At 51.0% G+C, this 19915-nt stretch overlaps 1 protein-coding gene across 1 annotated transcript; it reads right to left on the bottom strand.

The window, feature by feature from the left end:
• Positions 1-210: 210 nt before the first annotated feature.
• Positions 211-11731, bottom strand: Igfbp4 (insulin like growth factor binding protein 4). Its single transcript, XM_057776891.1, has 4 exons — positions 11110-11731; positions 4735-4880; positions 3561-3695; positions 211-1498 (listed from the first exon to the last, which is right to left on the bottom strand). The coding sequence occupies exons 1-4, from the start codon at positions 11456-11458 to the stop codon at positions 1364-1366; spliced, it is 765 nt and encodes a 254-aa protein (XP_057632874.1). The 5' UTR covers positions 11459-11731; the 3' UTR covers positions 211-1363.
• Positions 11732-19915: the final 8184 nt, after the last annotated feature.

The following is a 19915-nucleotide window of genomic DNA, read 5'->3' as shown; positions in this document are numbered from 1 at the left end:
CCAGCTCCACTGGGATGTGGCCCTGTAAGGCTTCCTGGGCCATGCCTCCAAAGCCGCAGGATCCTACCTCCATTGACAGTACCTTGGGAGTACCTGGCGAGAAGCATTTTGATTTGCAGCAGGAAAGGTCTGGTGACCACGCAGGGCCCACTTCCCTCCACCCCGGATTCATCCCTGCCTTTAACTGTTTAAAAAAAAAAAATAAGCCAAACACAATTATCTGGACGTTTTTTGGTTTTGTTCTGTTTTGTTTTTTAAAAAAAAGAAAAAAAAAATGAATGAAAAGACATCACAGCCAACAAGCAGGTCTCTAAGTCTATCCAGGTAAGCCAGAAAATGCCCAGGAGGAGAGAGAGGGTGCGACAGGAGGTGTAAGGGAAGGGCAATATGGGGAAGGAGGTGGGGCCACAGGCAGCGGGCAGCTGGAAAGAGAGGGTTGTCCTGGTGACTTTGTGACCAGTAACTACAATTAGGGCTCAGGCCAGGACCTCAGCAGCTCCTCATCCCACAGCATCCTCTCCATCCAATCCAATCCTCCACACACAATCCAATCCTACATCCTTTCTTCATTCTTAACTACTCAAAGAGATACCCTCCCTCCCCACCCCCTGTTCTCAGGCCTTCATCTCCCACCACAGAGCTTCATCTGCAAGGCAATTAATGAGAGGACCCAACACCCAGACCAGACCCAAAGATGGGCCCTGCCCCTCAGTTGCTTCCCTCTGGAGAATCTGAGGAAGGAGAACAGGGGACAGCAACAGATTTTGACTTGAGCGTGGGGGAGGGTCTCATGAGCCTTAAGCCCCCTTCCACTCCACACCTTCTGACTAGATTGAGGAGAGGAAGAGTGGTCAATGTACACGACTTTCTTTCTCTCTGACTCCAAAAATGAGGTTTCTTTTCTCCTTAGGCTTGCGGTCACCTTAAAGGAACACCTCGCATGCCATAATCAGAGGGAATTAGAATGAGGCCTCCCAGGGCTGAAAACTAAAGCTGGCATGTAGTATGTTGTCGATACATGTTTTTGGATGGCTGAATGAATGAATGAATTCAAGATTGATTTGAAAACACACTGGGGCTTCCTGTTGCTACACTCAGACCTCTTGGGCTATCTAAGCCCATAGTGGTTACTCTAGGCTCAGGCTTACCCCATGGGCCACACTTGTGCCCCATAGACACACACACAAACACGCACACACATGCACACACACACACGCACACACACACACCAAGGGAAACTTCGGGCAGGGCCGGAGGCAGAGAGCCAGGACTCAGCCCAAAACTCCATGCCAGGTCAACTCTACAGCCCCCAGAGCGCAGGGGCCTAGTAGGGGGCACTGAGTCCCCCACCTGCTGGCAGGCCTCACTCTTGGAAGCTGTCAGCCAGTTGGTGGCAGTCCAGTTCCCCCTTGGGTTCCAAGCCCCCTGGAAGCTTCACCCCTGTCTTCCGGTCCACACACCAGCACTTGCCACGCTGTCCATCCAGGGCGGGGTGGCACTGCCAAGAAAGAGCATGAGAACAAGAGGTCAGCTCCCAGGGAGACCCCACCACCTCCAGCCCGGCCCATCAGATCAGATGGCCGCTCTTCCAAAATGATAGCTGAAGGCAAGGGCTCTTTTTGAGCACCAGTCCCTAGAGCTCACTGCAGTAGGGAGACTTGTCCAAGGAAATGTCCTAGAGACCTTCTGTTCAGGGACCTAAGAAAGTCCTTAGACTTGAAGGCATAGAAGGACTATAAAGGCTGGATTCTTTGAAGATGTTTCATTCGGCTGGGTTGTGACTGGGCTGGGACTTGAAACATGGAATTAAAGCTGGGAGCAGGGTCCAAGTTGGAGTAAAGGTAGCATCTGGACCACAGCTGAAGCTGGGTTAGGGGTTATGGCTAAAACGCTAAAATGTGAGCCAGGTAAAGTGGCAGCCTAAGTCAGAAGCAGTTAGGCTAGCCGTGCTAGCACAATGCCTGTGACCCCAGCCCTTAGGAAGCAGAGGCAGGAGGACTGTTGCAAGAAACTTAAATCAGAATAAAGACAGAAGTCGAGGTCAGAAGAACTGAGGTCAGGCTGAACTTCAGGTCAGAATTAGACCGGGGTGGGGGTGGGGCCCAAAAGCATATTTCAAAGCCTGACTCAAAGCTGGAAGGCAGATTGGCTCAAGACTCAGAACTGGTATGGGGATAAAGAGCCAAGCGTCACAGCTTTTTTGCTGCAACAGAAATCAAAGGTAAAAATACATGCAGCATTATATAACATGAAAAACAAATCCTGATATAATCCCGGTACAATGGACTTCAGTTAATACTTGCATCAATGAACCCCACTACTGTTCGATAAGAGTAATGAAATCAGCTGTGACGAGGGCAAAGTATAAGGTAATTCTGCAGTTGGGTGGTGGCGGCTAATGTTTGTAATCCCAGCCCTCGGGAGACAGAGACAGGTAGAGTTCTGTGAGTTCGAGGCCAGCGTGGTCTACAAAGTGAGTTCCAGGACAGGCAGGACTGTTACACAGAGAAACCCTGTCAGGGAGGGAGGGTGATAATTCTGCACTTTCTCCTTGTTTTTCAACAAACCCCAAAACCGTTCTTAGAAACGGTCAGGTGTTTTTGTTGTTTTGGTTTGTTTAATTGGGGGGGGGAGGAGCGGTGCTGTTAAGAACTGAGACATGGAATTTGTGTTGGGATAAAGGCTGAAGGTAGGCCAGGCACGGGTTCTGAGGCACCGTCTCTGGCCCATCACACCCTAATCTTCCTGAGTTGGGAAGGACCCAGAACAGGAGTGTCATCTTCCTAGTGAGGCCTCTGCTGGTTGAGTAGCAGCCCACACTGGGGTTGTTTCCCTAGTGGGAGGGTCCTACACTCATACAACCTAGAGAAGCAGGCCAAGGCTCCCCAGACCACATTGAGCACAATACCCTGCCAAGATATACCACCCTCCTGATGGGCCAGAGATGAGATGGAGCGGGCTGCTCCTGCTATATATACGCGCCAGCATGCGGGGCGTTCTGAAGAAGTAAGTGAATGTGAGGCCGCTACCCGCTGCCTTCTCTCCTGATCCCTCTTTCGTCTGCTTCCAACCTCATGACTGTCTCCGGTCACTAGACCCAGCTCTGTCTCCGTCCTTACTACACCCGAGAATCTGAGCCCAGCTGCGGAGATGTGCATTCTTTCCTCCTTGACTTCTCATAACTTGGGGTCTGTCCCTAAGCCCAGATGAAGCTGCAGACATTCAGACACAAGGAGCACTTCTTCGAAGAAGGAGGAGGGAGAGCATTGGGAGCAGGGTTTACGGCACAGATGGGGGATTCTCAAGAACTGCAAACAGCTCTGGAAGGAAGGCAAGTTCTGCCATGAACTCACTAGGTGGTGTGAGCTGCTCCTTTCTGAGTCTGTTTCTCGTCTTCAAAACAGAGATGGACAGAATATGCTAAGAGTCTTAGGCTAGAGTAGGGTTGAGGGAGACCCCAATGGCTGGGTTGGATTTGGGGAGCTTCTCGTCCTATCCTGAGGGGAGCCAGGCATTCCCCAGGATGAGGCCAGCACCTCGCAGCAGGAGGGGAGACCCACCTGTTTGGGGTGGAAGTTGCCATTGCGGTCACAGTTGGGAATGGGGATGATGAAGAGGTCTTCATGGGTCCGGCTCTGCGAGGCAGCCAGTCGCTCCAGGGCCCGGTGCAGCTCGCTCTGGCAGGAACCCTGGGGCTGAGGAGTGAACAACAAAACTGCTCATCAGAAGAGAAAGGTAGGGAGACCAAGCTGGGGCTCCAGCCCAGTCTACAGAGCTGGTTCCAGGACAGGTCCAAAGCTACAGAGAAACCCTGTCTCGGGGGAAAAAAAGGAGTCGGGAGAGAAACAAGAGGGTTAAAGGCCCTGTGCGAAGAGTCAAGGCCTGGGTACTGGGCAGGGACACAAGAAGTGAAAGCAGAAACTTAGATTCAACTAACAAGGATGGACACAAAAGCATGCCTCAAAAAACAGGCAGTGGTGGCACATATCTTCAGCCCCAGCACTATGGAGGCAGAAGCAGGAGGACTATTGCAAGTTCAAGGCTAGCCTGGTATAAATAGGAAGTTCTAGGCCAGCCTGGGCTACAAAGTGAGACCCCATCTCACAAGAAATAATCAGGAAAAAAGGGGGCAAGGGTTAAAGAGGGAGTGGTAAAGAAAGAGGCCTTGGGGATTTATAGACCTAAGCAAAAGGAATAAACAATATAACATCTAGGTTTGTGCCCACTGGAACAATTAGCCAGACCCTAGAGGATCCCAAATCCTCTTGCTATGGCCAGCTTATCAAACCTTTTTTTTTCTAAGATATGGGCAGAGAATCCAAGAAAAGGACCAAGAGTTAGGTGGTAGTGGCACATGCCTTTAATTCCAGTGCTTGGGAGGCAGAGGCAGGAGGATCTCTAGGTTCAAGGCCAGGTCTACATAGTAAGAATGAGAATAACCAGATAAACACAGAGAAATCCTGTCTTCGAAAAATCAAAAAAAAAGAAGAAGAAGAAGAAGAAGAAGAAAAAAAAAAAAAAAGAAGCACTAGGGAGCCTGGATCCTGCTTTTATCAATCAACTCAGCTATGCCATATTTATTTGCAGAGCAGAAGAGGAATCACGAAAAGAAAAATGAGGCTTCTCCCTGGGCTCTTCTACACATAGAAGGTTCTGGGGTTTGCCGGGTGAACATAGCCCAGATCTAGTAATGGGATTTCTGTAAGCATACATCTGTGGGTCAGAGGTGCTCACCACAGGACGGGGTTCCTCCCGGGGTGTTCCCACGACTTTCATCTTGCTCCGGTCTCGCATTCTAGCCATATGCTTCTGCAGGCACCTATGATCGTGGGCACTGCAGGGGTTGAAGCTGTTGTTGGGATGGTCGCTCTCATCCTTGTCTGTAGGCCATGGGGGGAAAGGCAGAGGTCAACATCAGAAAAGAACAGAGGTTTACACTCCCCCAACCTCCCACCTGCTTCCTCCTGCATCAGGAGTCTTCATAGCACCACCGAGCCTCTGTTCTGAAGAAACAGGAGCAGCCTCCAGCACCACCCCACTCCTGAGGATGTCTTTGGAAGAATATTCCTCTTGAAGTCCTTGACTTGTTCCTCACCCCACCCAGTTCAGGATTCAGATAAGTCACCAGCTGCAGTAGCCCAGATGGCAGGGGGGATCCCTTGGGCCCTGCAGGGAGGTCTGAGGCAGGCAGTGGGAGGGGGGACTACTGAATCTTCTACCCGCTCTGTTCAGCTCCTCCTACCAAACCCCTCTCCATCTGCTCACTCTTCCGGTCTCCTTCCCTGCTCTTTCAGCATCTGGCTGAGCCTGCCAGGGATCCCTAGGGCCAAAATCATATTTTCCATGAGCAAGGAGTCTGGCCCCAAAGGTTCTCCCACTGTCTGGGTCTGTTAGTGTGTGTGTCTCCGAGAGAGAGAGAGAGAGAGAGAGAGAGAGAGAGAGAGAGAGAGAGAGAGAGAGAAGGAGGAGGAGGAGGAGGAGGGGAGAGGGGGAGGAGGAGGAGGAGAGAGGAGAGGGGAGGGAAGAGGAGAGGAGAGAGAGGAGAGGGGAAAGGGGAAGGAAGAAGAGAGGAGGAGGAGGAGGAGGAGGAGGAGGAGGAGGAGGAGGAGGAGGGGAGGGGAAGGGAGAGGAGGGGAGGGGAGGGGAGGGGAAGGGAGGAGAGGGGAGGGGAGGGGAGAGACTGTGGCCCCGGGGCAAAGAAAACAGCCACCCACATTCTCCAGCCTCAACCCCTAGGTCTCACATCTTTAAACGTAGGGCATCATTCAATGTCCATGTGAGTCACCCAGAAACAGGAAAAGGGCTATCTGGAGATTCGAATCATGAAGTTGGACCCTGTCTCCGCGGCCCCTCCTAAAAGTTCTATGTGAGCTGCTCCATCCAGCAGGTCCCGTATTGTGACCATGCTGCTCCCTTCTGGCAGCCAGGGCCGGAATGCAAGGCTGAGCAGGGGAAGGAGGTTGGAAAAACTTCTTAGCATATCAGAGCCACCTCTGAAATGTTCAGACTTGGCAGCTCAATGCAGGCCCAAGAGCAGAGTCCCTGCCAGCATTCCAGATGTTGGCAGGCCGACAGGAGGTTACATCTGGTTTGCCTCAGGACTTTTTTTTTTCCTGAGGAGTTAGCAGGTTCCTCCATACATGGCAACAGTCCCAGAGCTGCCTCTGGGTCAAATGGTATTTTTCTGCCTAGCCAAAGCTGGGGAGTTGGTTTTTGTTTTATTCTTCTGGTTTGCGAGACAAGGGAAGGGAAGCATGCCGATGAAGGGACGCCAGGCAAGGAGGGATCTGTACCATTTATATATAAACTGTAAAGATTCCATACCAGAATAAAACTGACTCACCAGGGATTGGAGATTTTGATGTGCTACTGTAGAAAATTAAAGGACAGAAATAGGTAAAGCAGATAGATACAGCCATCCTTCTGCAGATGTGACAGAAAGATAGTCCCAAGGGGGCCCCGGCCCTACATCAAGCTTGGGAGAGTCAGCTGAAGAGGATGGAGGGCAGTTCTGAGAGTCACATGACATAACCAGTCTATTTGTTCTCTCTGATTGGCTGTCTTTTCACATTCAGAATGCCTTTGCACAGACTCTCTGGTTCTTTTTGGTAAACATGAGATGTTTTTAGGATCAGAGTTCAGGGATTAAAGAAGAATTTGAGGCAGGGATGGTGGATGGGAGGGAGAGGCAAGGATTCTACCCCCAAACAACAATCCCAACCCTACTATCTCTTTTTCTTTTGTTTTGAGACAGGGTCTCATATAACCCAGAGAGGCCTCACTCAAACTTGCTGTGTAGCCAAGGCTGGCCTTGAATTCCCTTTTTCCTACCTTCCCTGCCCAAGTATTGGGTTATCGGCAGGCGCCGCTATAATCTGGCTCCCAGCCCTGATATTATTTTTCAGTTTGTTTTAGGAGCTTTTAAAGAAAGGAGTTGTCTCAGCAGCTTGGGAGCGAGATATGATAAGCTTTGATATGATGGGCCTTCCAGAGTCCAGAGAAAGATGGCCCGAGACTTGACAACACTTCCGCTTCCCAGTGTGGCGCTTCTGTGAGTAGAAGTCAACAGTGAGGGGTCCTTGGGGGCTTATCCATGGGTATTTGAGGTGTTCACCATTAATGAGAGCAATTGAATAGCTCATTGAAGCCTAGAACTACATGGGGCATAGAGTGAGCCTAGAAGCATAGTTCATGCTGATGTCAAAATTAAATAGTCCCATGTTGTAGAGGGGCTTAACTGGACATAGCTGAACACGACTGTCTCCATGGCCTAGCCCAGTGACCCCTGGTTCAAATCTACACTTAGAGTAAAACCCACCATTTTAGGAGAGTAGCTTCTAATTGGTCTTGGGGCATAACACAGATTAAGCCCACATCCACCCACCACACAGAACCACAAATGTTTATGAACAACCACATGTCCAGGCACGTGCTCTTCCAGGTGTGCACACCTCTACCCACTCAAGTACTCTGACCCTACTCTGGCCAGAAACACAGACCAGGCCAGGACATACTAACACCCCAGTCTCTCTGGCCACGGTTTGTTGACTCTCCATTTAATCTGTAACTTTTCCTTGTCCGTCCATGCGTACCTGGAGAGGCCACCTTTAGGTACGGAGCTTGAACAGGCCGGGGGATGGGGGGTAGTGCTGAGCCTCTCAAAAACTTTAACTTGCTAGCACTGTTAGCTTCTAATGCCTTCTACCAAACGCCCAATACTCCTGAGCGGGAGCCGGAGGCAGACCTCTCCTCTTTTGGGGGGCTCCGAGAAGCTTGTCTAGAAAGTGGAGCTGCCAAAGCAGAGCAGGAGCATGTGGAGCTGGGCACACTGCCAGCCAGCCATGGCACAAGTCTTGTTCCTCGCTCCATAGCAGAGCAGGGCAAGGGGCAAGCCCCCAGGGAGAAGCTGTGTACAGCTCTGGCCCCGGTAGAGGCAAAAGATCCCGCTGCCTAACTTTACCTCCATGATTTCTCTTCAGGACCAGCCCCCGACCCCTCCAAGTCACACAGGCTAAGAACTGAATGGGTCCTGCCACCCAGACTGAGATGTTTCAGCCATGCTCTGGAGAGTCACCCACCTGTCCAACAAAAATGCCTTTCTCTTCCTTCATCCCCTAGACCTTGGCTGAAGAATCGAAGACTGCCCATGACAGACCCCAGGTTTCTATGAGATTTTGATCAAGGGGTGCCTTTTACTGTTGCTTCCTGCTGCTGGCCTCTAAGGAGACAAGAGACCCTGTGAAAACAACCAACCCTTCTCCACCCCCGTGACTCTCCCTCACCCTATGCTCTGCAAAGTCTCTTAGCCTCTTCAATCACACCCTCATCATCACTCCAAATTGACCTTACACTCTGTATCAGACACCTCAAAACAACGAGGCATTTGACCAAGAGAGAAACTGAGGTAGAAAAGAGGAAGGGAGACTCGTCTTTGGCCGCTTTAAGCATCAATAATTTGGGCTTTGTCGGTATTAAAGAAAAACACTAGGCAGCCATGTTCTTCCTCCCCTCTCCCCTAAAGCACAGGATGTTTGGGAAGGCCCAGTTTCCATGACATGACTAGATTCCCAGTACCAAAGTGGGACAATATTTGCTGTGTTGACTAAAAATTAACCCAGCCTGCCTGTTCTCTAACCCTGTCCCGGAGGGACCCAGTGCCTGGTTTAGGAACTCCCTGTCCCAAGCTTGACCTCCCCATTGAACATTCTCTTGAATTTCAAGAGTCGAGGGGTCAATATCATGATATGAAATTGTAGACTCATGACGCATGCACCTGACCCCATCTCTGGTAGCCTTGGTAGTGCTGATCCCCAACCTGTTAGAAAGGAGAACAGGACAGGCTGGGACAACATGCCGCTATAAAAAATGAAAAGGAGAGCTTGTGCCAAAGGACCACTTACTTAAATGATCTGCTGAAGCTCAAACCCAAGAGCAAAGAGCAGAAAGATAGACTAACACCCTTCACCAAAGTATTTCAGGACATGGGTCCCAAACCTGGAGACCGCAAAGGACAATGGTCCATTGACAAAGTAAGGTGTGAGGTAGGGACTGAGCCTTGCTCCATCTTTCACCAGAGACCCTGCATGGCCTTTGTACAGTTCTTTGTGTACTCCTCCCATGATGCAAAGGTGTCAGGCCATGACAAGGAAGTACTAGGAAGCATTGGCCATAACTTGCCAGTTGAGTGTCTAATGTTAGCCAGGTGGTGGTGGTGCACACCTTTAACCCCAGCAGTGAGGAGGTAGAGGTAGACAGATCTCTGTGAGTTTGAGGCTAGCCTGGTCAGCAGAGAGAGTTCAAGAACAGCCAGGGTCCTTCTGGTTTCTGATCTTCCCTCTTCAGATAGCTGCATCCATGGTGTGGGCAGAAGACAAGATCAGGAAGTGGGAGGAGAATTAGTGACTTGAGACCCGAATTCCAAAACAGACCATTTCCAGACTCCTATAGAAGCCTCACATCCACAGCACAATCAGAAACCGTGCCAGGAGTTCCGAACCCCCGAGGGGATCCGGTTTTCCTTCACAATGTAGGGATGCTGCTATTCAACCAGAAGAGAAGGCTCTTGTAGATCTCTTCTGGCTCATGCTCAAGTTGGGAAGAGAGGAGACTACCAGCCACCCTCACCCACTGCTAGATGCCCACTAAGCTGGTAGACAGCAAAGACTCAAAGTGGGCACCCTAAACATGCAGCCCTGTCTCCTGCTCTCACTGTCCCCAAGATCAAGGAATCACTCTCCCAGGACCCTCCTCCCCCTCCGGCAATGCTGGGTGCCAGGCTGGCATTTCTCTCAGACTATTTCTGCTGACCCAACTCTCCTTGTTCAGGGGCAGGAAGGGCAGAGAGGCACCCCTGGGGTCCACCTCCTTCCTGTTTTCCCTGCATCCTGCTTTCCTCAGACTAATACGTTGCTGAGGGTTGAGGAAGTGGACCGGTCTGGGACCCAGAGCAGGAAGCTTGGGGTCTAAGTCCCAGCATCCGGACTGCAACAATGGAAGAGTGAGCAGCAGGAAAAGAGAGAAGTGCAGACTGCGGCTCAGCGGCTCAGCGGCAGCAAGGCGGTCCGAGAAGGGACAATCACCAGAGTCGGGGATACAGACAAGCAGAACAGTCACCAAGAGAGACATCAAAAGAGCACCTGAGTCTGAGGTAAAAGAGAGAGGCCAGCAGAAAAGCAAACTAAAGCAGAGCGAGAGAAGGAAACCTATAGAACTCAGGAGAGCGAGAGGAGAGAACTCGGGATTGTTTGGTGAAACTAGAAGTTGAGCCGCACAGCAGGAAATAACAAAAGAACAAGAGAAGGATTCTTAGAAGAAACTGAGAAAGGCCCACTGAGAAACGAGAACAGGAAAAAGTAAATACAAGATCGGCGCAAGGAACATTCTGAAAACCGTCTACTTGTCCATCTGTCCCTCCTCTCCTCTCAGCCCATACAATCCCAAGATTTCTGCAGCTCTGGGCTGCCAGCCAGCACTTCCCTCCGGTCCCCTCAGATGGCACCTGCCGGGAGGAAGGAACAAGAAACCTGGATGTGCCAGCCTGGAAGAAAGAGCCCTGCTTTCCACTGCTTCTGGGGCCTTCCGGGAAGCACAAATCTCATTCTTTACTATCGGAGTCCCTCGAATTTGTATGCCCCACTTCACCAGGGGTGACGATTGAAAAGTCCAGGCCCTGGTTCCTCACACCTTTGGGTGCCACCGGAAAATGGGTGTGGAGCAGGCCCTGGATCAGGAACAGAAAGGGACCCCCCCCAACACACTACACACACACACACACACACACCACCCTTATCGCAGTTTTCTGGCAAATGTAACTGAACCAGATCATTTAACTTACCATAATCGCCTCAGGAGCTAGGCTTACCATTGAGACGGAGGCCCCGCTTCCCAAAGAAGGGAGGTTTGAGCTGATGGGATGGTACCAGGTTCCCCTTGACCAGTGGCAACTGGCACTGGGATTCAGTGCCAGTTTTCAGGCTCTGCCACGTACCTCCCTTCTCCTCAACTCACTGGGAGCTTTTACGGGCCTCCCAGGCCAACCCGAATGGGAGCCAAGTGGCAAGGAAGAGGGCTCTTGGGAAAGGTGACAAAGGAATGGTAAGTATGCCTTACCAGAGGACTGCAGGCTTTCCTGGATGGCCTCGATCTCCGACAGCTCCGTGCACACGCCCTGCCCGTGCATCAGTGTGCGCAGGGGCTTCTCCACTCCCCGGGGCGGGTAGCAGCGCATACCTGAGCCACAGCGTGGGGTGTACACCCCGCAGGGCATCCCCAAGCCCAGGGCACAAGTGGCGCAGCAACCGCAGCCAGGCTCCCGCACCAGCTCCTCGCAACCCACAGGGGGGCGGCAGCGCGCCAGTTTCTCCTCGGAGCAGGGGGGGCAGTGGATGGCTTCGTCGCCCAGGCTCGGCAGAGGCCCTGCGGCCAGCAGCAGGGCGGCCACGAGGCCGAAGGGCAGCATGGTGAGGACGAAGATTGGGCACAGAAGGGGAGCGCGGACTCGCGAGCGGGCTGCAAGGGACCCGGAGGCAGAGTCCAGGGCGCTAAGTGGACCAGACCCGGAGGGCGTGGGGACACGGGGCGGCCCCGGCAGGCAGGGACGGAGCTGGGGAAGTTAGCAAGCACGCTGGAGCGGAGCGAGCCTGCCCACCCAGGCGCTGCGCTGCATCCTCGGCCCGGCCCAGCAGGCGGCGGGGGCAGGGGGCTGAGCGACTGCCCGGGACCGGCTCCCGGGACTTTATACCGGCCCCCTGGCCACACCCCCAGCGCCGTCCCTGAGGTGGGAGAGCAGAGGCGGGTGAGGGGGAACTGGAGCGGGAGAAGAGGCCGTTAGGGGGAGGGGGCGCTGGCCTGAGTCACAACCATGCTACAATATCTGAAAGTCTTTTGCTCTGCAGAAAAATAAAAAAAGAAAAAAAAAAAAACAGCGCAGTTTGGAAGCGGTGGCCAGCATGCAAAAGGCCTCTAAGCTTCTGAACCAGAGCCCTCGGGGGGGTTGGGGGAGGCAAGGCGAGGGGAGGCGAAGGGGGTGCTGCTTGGTTCCCTTCCTCGACCTCGAAGGATTCCTTCCCAAACACCTAAGCAACCCTTGAGAACCTGAGCTCTTAGCCGACTCAAGGTCCTTGCGTTGAGTCACCTTCCTTGGCCGGAGGCGGCCACCCTACCCCACTCCCTGGCACGTTCAGTCTCAAGCTCTGGAGACCACACTGTGTGAGCTGGGGCAAGCACTCTTATAAGGGGTTCAGGAGAGCTCCGGGCTTGAGGCGCCAAGAGGCAGCCGTCTTTTCACTAGCCCTAGAATCTCTGCAGCTTGACCCCCCCTCCCCCCCCCCCCCCGCCCCAGGTTCCATTTGAGTCTTGCTGCACTCTGTTTCCAGAACTCCAGGACAAAGAGCCAAGCCTCTTCCTCTTTCTTAGATATTTTCACCTCTACTGCCTCGTTTAGATTCTGGAAGGAGATTGGCCTACAAGACTGACATTGGCCATATACCAAGACGTACATTGAACAACCCCAGGGGGCACCACTCTTTGTACTCATTGTGTAATTGTATGGTTATTGTGACCATTTCCCAGTAGGTGGCAGTCAAAGATTTCCAGAAAGGGAAGCCTCTTAATTTTCCCGACGCCACTTCGCCCCTGGGTGACATCCTATTGATTAAGCGTATCTATTCCCTACCCCTCGCAGTAATCCTTCTGGAAATGGAAATAGATCTAGAGACCCACCTCCTACCTTCTTTCTCATTTCTCCCCACGCCTCTTCATCCTCCCCAACTTTTCTTTCTGTCTGTCCGGGCATCATCGGAGGCCGGGTGGATTTGGGGGGTAGATGGGATCGGGAGGGTCTTGCCTAAACATCAAAGGAGAAGCCAAACTAAAGTATAGCTCCTAGATCTCTTCTTGCTCTTTGTCCCTGGGCAAGGGTCTTTCAGCCGCGGGATTAGGCCACCTCCCACTTTCGGCAAAAGTAAAATGTTGGCGCGGTTGGAGGAAGAAAGGCGCCAAGAGCTGGACCTGGAGGACAAACCAAAAAGTTGCGAACTGACGGCACCTACTGGCAACCCTTAGGACTGCAGGAGGACTGCCGTGTTAGGGCCAGGAGACAGGGACTCTCAGTCACATCTCAAGGATCAGGATGGATCCCTCCTGTCCCATCTGCCTTGGAGAAAGGTAAACAGAACAGGTTCTTCAAGCTCCTGGGAGGAAGCCAGCGTTTTTCTAATTCAAAAACCAGTCCCTGCCCCCACTCTCTTCCTTAAATCCGGTTGACCTCCTACTTAACGGATAAACTTCAAGTTTATTTCTAACTAAAAGGAAGGGTGAGTATCACCCTCCTCTTCCACCTCTTGGAACCCTTGTGGGAATAAATGGACCAAAAAGGACAGTTTTGAAGCCCAATGCCCAACTTGCCGTCCAGACAGCAAGCCCAAGATGGGTAGAAACCCTGGGATGAAGTACAGGTGCTGTAGAAGGTGGGCATTCTGTGCAGGTTTCTAGATGACACAGATGCCCCCACTCTGTCTCAACCTGAGCGATTGCCCCAAACCCATCCTCTGGTGTCCTCCCCGTCACTGCCTAGACTCTTTCCCAGGAAGCCAGAGACCAAGAACTACTGTCCACATATGGTGTGTTCATGAAGCACCTATTGCTCCAGGACTTTGTGCTTTGTCTTGAGAACAAAGAGATGACCAAAACCACTCTGCCTCAAGGAGAGAGAAGATGAGTGTGCCATGGAAATAAGTTTTCTAAGACGTGCACAGGTGTCCTGGGGGATATTTATACGGGACACATGGGGACCCAGAGGCACAAGCGATCAGTTCTATCTCTGGGGCATGAGAAGTGTTCACTGAAGAGGTGACCTGAGAGACCACGCCTTCTGTGCTCAAGACTAAAATAAAACTGGCATTGGCATGGTCAGGCTAGATCAGTCCAGCATTGTCACTTGGTCATCACTAGGGACCCTGAAGTTCTTTGAGCTTCCGGGGCTTGTCTAGCAAAGGGGACTCTTCAATAAGAGCCCCTCGTGGGAAAGGCCTGGAATGAAATGGGCACCATGAATTTAGCACCTTCCTAGACCTCCCCTGCTGGGAACTCATTCCAGACACCAGGAGCTCTCCTGATGACAGGACTGTGTCCTCGCTCCCACCCCACCCCCACACCCCACTGAACTGGAGACTCTCAGGGAGGAATGTGGTTAGGGAGTAAGGAGAAGTGGGAGAGTCAGAGCCAGGGCCCGAGTATAGGCTGTAGCAGAACCCATTAACACTATATGATCCTGGATCCGACACTTAACATCTTTTCAAAAAAGATTTATTGGCAAAGAAAGAAAGAAAGAGAGAGAGAAAGAGAGATGTCACCACTTGGGAGACAGAGGCAGGCAGATCTCTCAGTTCAAGGCCAACCTGGTCTACAGAGTGAGTTCCAGGACAGCTTGAGCTACACAAAGAAACCCTATCTCTAAAAAATAAAAGATATAAAAGTTATTGGTATTTATTTATTCATTCATTCATTCATTCATTCATTTTGAGGTGGGATCTCATGTAGCCTTTGCTAGCCTGGAAGTCATTACATAGACCATGCTAGCCTTAAACTCATAGAGCTTAAACTCCACCTACCTCTGCCTCTTGAGTGCTAGCACTGAAGGCATGTGCCCCCAAGCCCAGGTATTTTTTTTTATTAATTATGTATATGAGCGTATGTGTAATGGTAAAAATAAAATGGCACCATTCCCCGAGGGGCGGCAGCAGGCAGTGGGCCATGAGGGGCAGCGGGTCCCAGGCAGGGAGCTGTGCAGAGGGTGAGAGACCTCGGTGGGTAAACCAATCCCACCAGGAGCTGCAGAGGGTGAGAGACAGAGAAAGATAGGCACACCAAGCAGAGTGAGGTTGGATATGTATTTAGTGGGTTATGGAAGGGAAGAGGAAAGGGGAGAGGGAAGGAGAAGGGGAAGAGGAGAGAGAGAAAGAGAAACAGAGTGGGGGAGGAGAGGAGGGAAGGGAAGGAAGATCCACTTGCCTCTGCAGATGGTGGAGGGGGACAGGGAGCAGGGCTTGTCTTTTAAAGGGACAGGACAGACCTTTACAGTATGTGTGTGGGTGTGTTTGTGTGGGTGTGGGTGGGTACCCACAAAGGAAGAGGTCAGAGGTGTCAAATATCTTAGAGCTGGAGTTAACTCGTGTCATAAGCCACTTGAGAACTGGTTCTGGGACCTGAACTGGAGTTCCCTGGAAGCTGAGCCATCTCTTTCCAGGTCCCCACTTAACATTTAAATGGGGTAATCTTCATCTCTGAAGAAATGAAGGAAGGGGGAGGGGTGAACAGAGGGGCAAAATACTTGGGCTCAGCCACAGAGAATGGTTAGAAGAAAACATGATTGTCCATGCCGGCTACTCCCAGCACCGAGGATAGGCCAGCCTGGGCTATACAGTATGACTCCAGCACCGAGGATAGGCCAGCCTGGGCTATACAGTACGACTCCGACCGTGACCACTTTCAAGAAAGAAGCCTGAAATCCATGAGCAGAGCCAAGGGCACAGACCCTCGTTGCTGGTTCTCCCACCTGACTGCTGCCTCCTTGTGGATTGGAGGCTCCATAATGAACCTTGAGCCTCGGAAGCAAAATGCAATTCTATTTAAAACTCAATCCTGCTGACCTGTTATCTTTCCTGGGCCAGAGCCTGCACACCCTTGTCAGTCCCTACTTCCAGAGAGTGGAGAGAAGACACTCCACCGGGAACACAGAGCTGAGAAGACACTCCCCCTGGAGCACAGCCGAAAAGACTCCTCCACCACCCTTCAGTCCCTCCGGCCCCCTTCTCACTGGCTTGTTGATCAGAAGGTCTCATCAGCCGCCTTACTGGGACAACCCCAGACTTCTGCCGACCTTAGAGAAACTCCTTTGAGAACAGATGCAGGGGAGAGGGGGAATCTCAACTCCAATAAAGACAGAGTTCTAGCTGGCTATGATGGCGCAAGCCTTAAATTCCAGCACTTGGGAGACAGAGACAGGAGATTCTTTGTGAGTTTGAAGCCAGCCTGGTCTATATAGTGAGTTCCAGGATACCAGGGCAACATAGTGAGACCCTGTCTCCAAAAAAAAAAAAAAAAGTTCTGTTCTCTGTTCTCAAGGAACACCCAATCTGATAAACTGATAAACTTGCCCTAGGGGGCATCTTGCCTGATGGCGTGGGCAAGGTATATAATTATGAGAATTAGCCTGTAACTATCACAGACTGTGTCACAAAAGCTTCACGGAGGAGGAAAAGTGAGACACGAAGGGATTATGTAACTTACTTAAAGTCACACAGCAAGTAGAGGGACAAAGATGTGAACCTGAGCTGTCTCGCTCCCATCTGCACAATTAACTGCTATACTCCACCGCTGCCTCAATCAGCTGTCAGAAACGTTCTACGGGAGCATCAAAGGCAGATGGCTATGACAGAGGTCAAGCTGAGCGTGCAGGTCAGGTAGCAGTGGCATTGATGTGAGACTCTGCTTCTTCCTGCCCACTAGGACTCCATGCTCGCTGAGCGTTAGTCAGGAGAGCCAGGATTGCCAGAGAGGCCCCACAATACAAAGAGAACTCTTGTCCAGCCTTTCTCTAGAGCCTTGGCTCTTCCCTCAGGACAGGCAGAGGCTCCAGGAGGGGAAGGAAGTGGGAAAAGGGGAGTCCATATGATATGCACTTGGGCTGGCTAACATCCTGTTTCCTAGCCCCAGACCAGGCTGCTCTGTGACCACTTCCCTTGCCCCACTTCAATTTCCCCTTTGTACAGTGGGCTGGGAGAATCCACGGAACCGTCAAGCCCTGTCCGTCTCTGGCAATCTTGGAATATTAGAATTTTGGAGTGTGTGTATATGTGTTTGTTTTGTTTTTTGAGACAGGGTTTCTCCGTGTAGCCCTGGCTGTTATGGAACTTGCTCTATACAGGGCTGGCCTAGAACTCAGAGATCCACCTGCCTCTGCCCTCCTTGCTGCTGAGATTAAAGGCATGTACTATTACCACCACCTGGCAGAATTCTAGAGTTCTCCAAAGCACCCTTCTGATGTGGTTCCAACCCTTGAGAGTCTGCATTGTCTCCAGGCCAATAGGCACCAATAAATCTCTTCCTCACTAGCTGAAGCCTGTATAGAAGACGAGCCAAGTGAATGAACAATGTTGGACTTCATGAGAACTCTGTCACACAGAGAAATGATAAGGCTCACCCACACAGGTAGCACATGACCCAACGATGTCTGTGCATACATAATATATTAACTTCCTGTGCACACTCCTGCCTCTGTGCCGGGCCTGTCACCACAAGCTCAGGTCTCAAGGCAGGGATGGGAGGGAGAGAGGGAAGTGCAACCTAGAAGATTCTACACGGAGACTCTAAGCAGACAGAGCCACAGGCTACTGTAGAGAAGGCACTTGTCTTGTCTTCCCTGATACCCGTCTTGTCAACAGAAAGGCAGCCACTTGCCAGAAAGGTCAGAAGCCCAGAAATAAAGTGGAAAGCCCGCTCTTACTCCTCCATACACTAGAGGGCTTCCAGAGCCTACCTCCTAACCTCCCAACTCCAGGGAACAAAGGGCTACCTACCCACTATAGAAACTCTACCAAGGGAACTCCAAGCCAAGAGAAAACCCCAAAGGGGCTCCAAGCTTAGAGATTCTATAAATCTTTTGACTCAGCAAACCCTAGCAAAGGATTGAGATGCAGAAAGACCCCAACAACACCTGCCTATACACACCCATATATTCTTTTTTTTTTTAAGTTTATTTATTTATTATGTATATAGTGTTCTGCCTGCATGTTTCCTTTCAGGTCAGAAGAGGGCACCAGATCCCATTATGGGTGCTTGTGAACCACGTGGTTGCTGGGAATTGAACTCAGGACCTCTGGAAGAACAGTCAGTGCTTTTAACTGCTGAGCCACCTCTCCAGCCCCACACCCATATTTCCTTATCCCACATCTGTGTCTTCTCTTTCCCACCAGTACTAGGAGTTTGCACATAGCCTTCTGCTTACTTGCAGACCTCCTCCATGGAGCCACCAGTCCGTGGCAAGAACTGCATATCCACCAAAGTGGTAAAGCTCTAAATACCGACAATACCAGACTGTAGAGTAAAGGGGCTCTCACATTGTCAGTAAAAAGACAAATGTGTACAACTACCTGGAAGCAACCCATAATTCCACACCCAGATGCCCACTCCCAATACAAATGTGTGTATTGTAAAAAAAAAAAAGTGTTCAAGTGTGTTCATGAGACACTGTTTAACATAGTCACCATTGGCACAGGAAAGATGGCTCAGGGGTTAAGAACACTGGCTGCTCTTCCTGAGGTCCTGGTTTCAGTCTCTAGCCCCCATAGAATAGCTCAAAACTGTTAGCAACTCCAGTTCTAGGGGGTCCGACATCCTCTTTTGGCTTCCAGGGAACTAGGCACACACGTGGTACACAGACATACATGTAGGCACCGGGCAGTGGTGGCGCGCACCTTTAATCTCAGCACTAGGGAGGCAGAGACAGGCGGATCTCTGTGAGTTTGGGGACAGCCTGGACGAAAGAGTGAGTCCCACGACTCCAAAGCTACAGAGAAACCCTGTCTGGAAAAAAGAAAAACAAAACAAACAAACACACAAAAAACATACATGTAAGCAAAACATTCATACACTTTTGTGGGGGCAGGGGTGCTTGAGACAGGATTTCTCCATAGGTACCCTGCTCACTAAGCCATCTCCCCAACCCCTAAACTTCATTTCCAAAAACGAGACTAATGAGGCAGCAGCTCCACTGGTGAAGGTGCTTGCTGCCAAGCCTGAGGACCTGAGTTCAATACCCAAAACCCACCTGGGGGAAAGAAGAGAACAGACGCCTGAAAGCTGTCCTCTGACATCCAACACACACACACGCACACTAACATCCAACACACACCACACACACACTAAACAAATAAATAAATAAAGTGTTTTAGAAAATTATATCTTTGAGACAGGGTTTCTCTGTGTAGCTCTAACTGTCCTGGAACTCACCCTGTAGCCCAGGCTGGCCTTGAACTCACAGAGACCCACCCGCCTCTGCCTCTCAAGTGTGGGGATTAAAGGTGTGCGCCACTGCCGCTCAGCAGTAATGCTGACTTTTAAGTCAGTCTGCCTGGGCTGTATTCCTGTCAACAGAGTCCAGATGCTAGCCTGTTCCTCAGCATCCTCATCTTTCATAGGAAGTGAATGTCATATAAAGTCGCTATGATGATTTAGTTTAAAAAAAAAAAAAAAAAGATTCTCTATAAAATGCTCAAAATGGTACTCAACACATAGTAAGTGTCCAGTGAGTATTATGAACCATGACCGGCCAAGTGAGTTGGAAGCCAAATTGTCTACATTGATTCCTGGATTTGCTGGGAACCAGTTCTGAGATTTGGCAAAGTGAACTCTCTCTTTCTCCTCAAATGCTCTCAGTTGTAACTGAGGGATAATGTCAGCCCCGCCTGAGAGAACTGGGCAAAACTGCAGCGATGATGCTCACTTAACACTATGTCTGGCAGGGCTGGTGTCAGTACATTAGCCTCTGTGGTCATTAGTTACCATGGTAACCCTACAAACCGTGATATAGAGTTCCATGCAGTTAAAAGATTGACCTAAGGTCATATGCAAATAAATGTGATTTAAACCTATTTGTGTGACAACCCAACCTTCAACACATGCCAGCATATGTGCATACACACATACACACACATAGACACACATACACAGAGGTGCCACAGCCTTGGCTTTTCCTCAAACTTTTCCCATCACTGGGCAATGCTGCTAGCGCTGAGTCCTTGTCCCTCTAGCTGCAGTGGCCAAGGTCTCTGTGTTCAAGGCTGGTGTGTCCTTCCCATGACCCAGCTGTGGATCCAACCTGACGGTTCCGGTTGTATTCTCGGTCAGGGTGCTGAGG

Source organism: Chionomys nivalis, chromosome 7, assembly GCF_950005125.1.
Source record: "Chionomys nivalis chromosome 7, mChiNiv1.1, whole genome shotgun sequence".
NCBI lineage: Eukaryota > Metazoa > Chordata > Mammalia > Rodentia > Cricetidae > Chionomys > Chionomys nivalis.
Note: the sequence above shows the minus strand (reverse complement) of the source record. Positions and strands in the feature narration are given on the sequence as shown.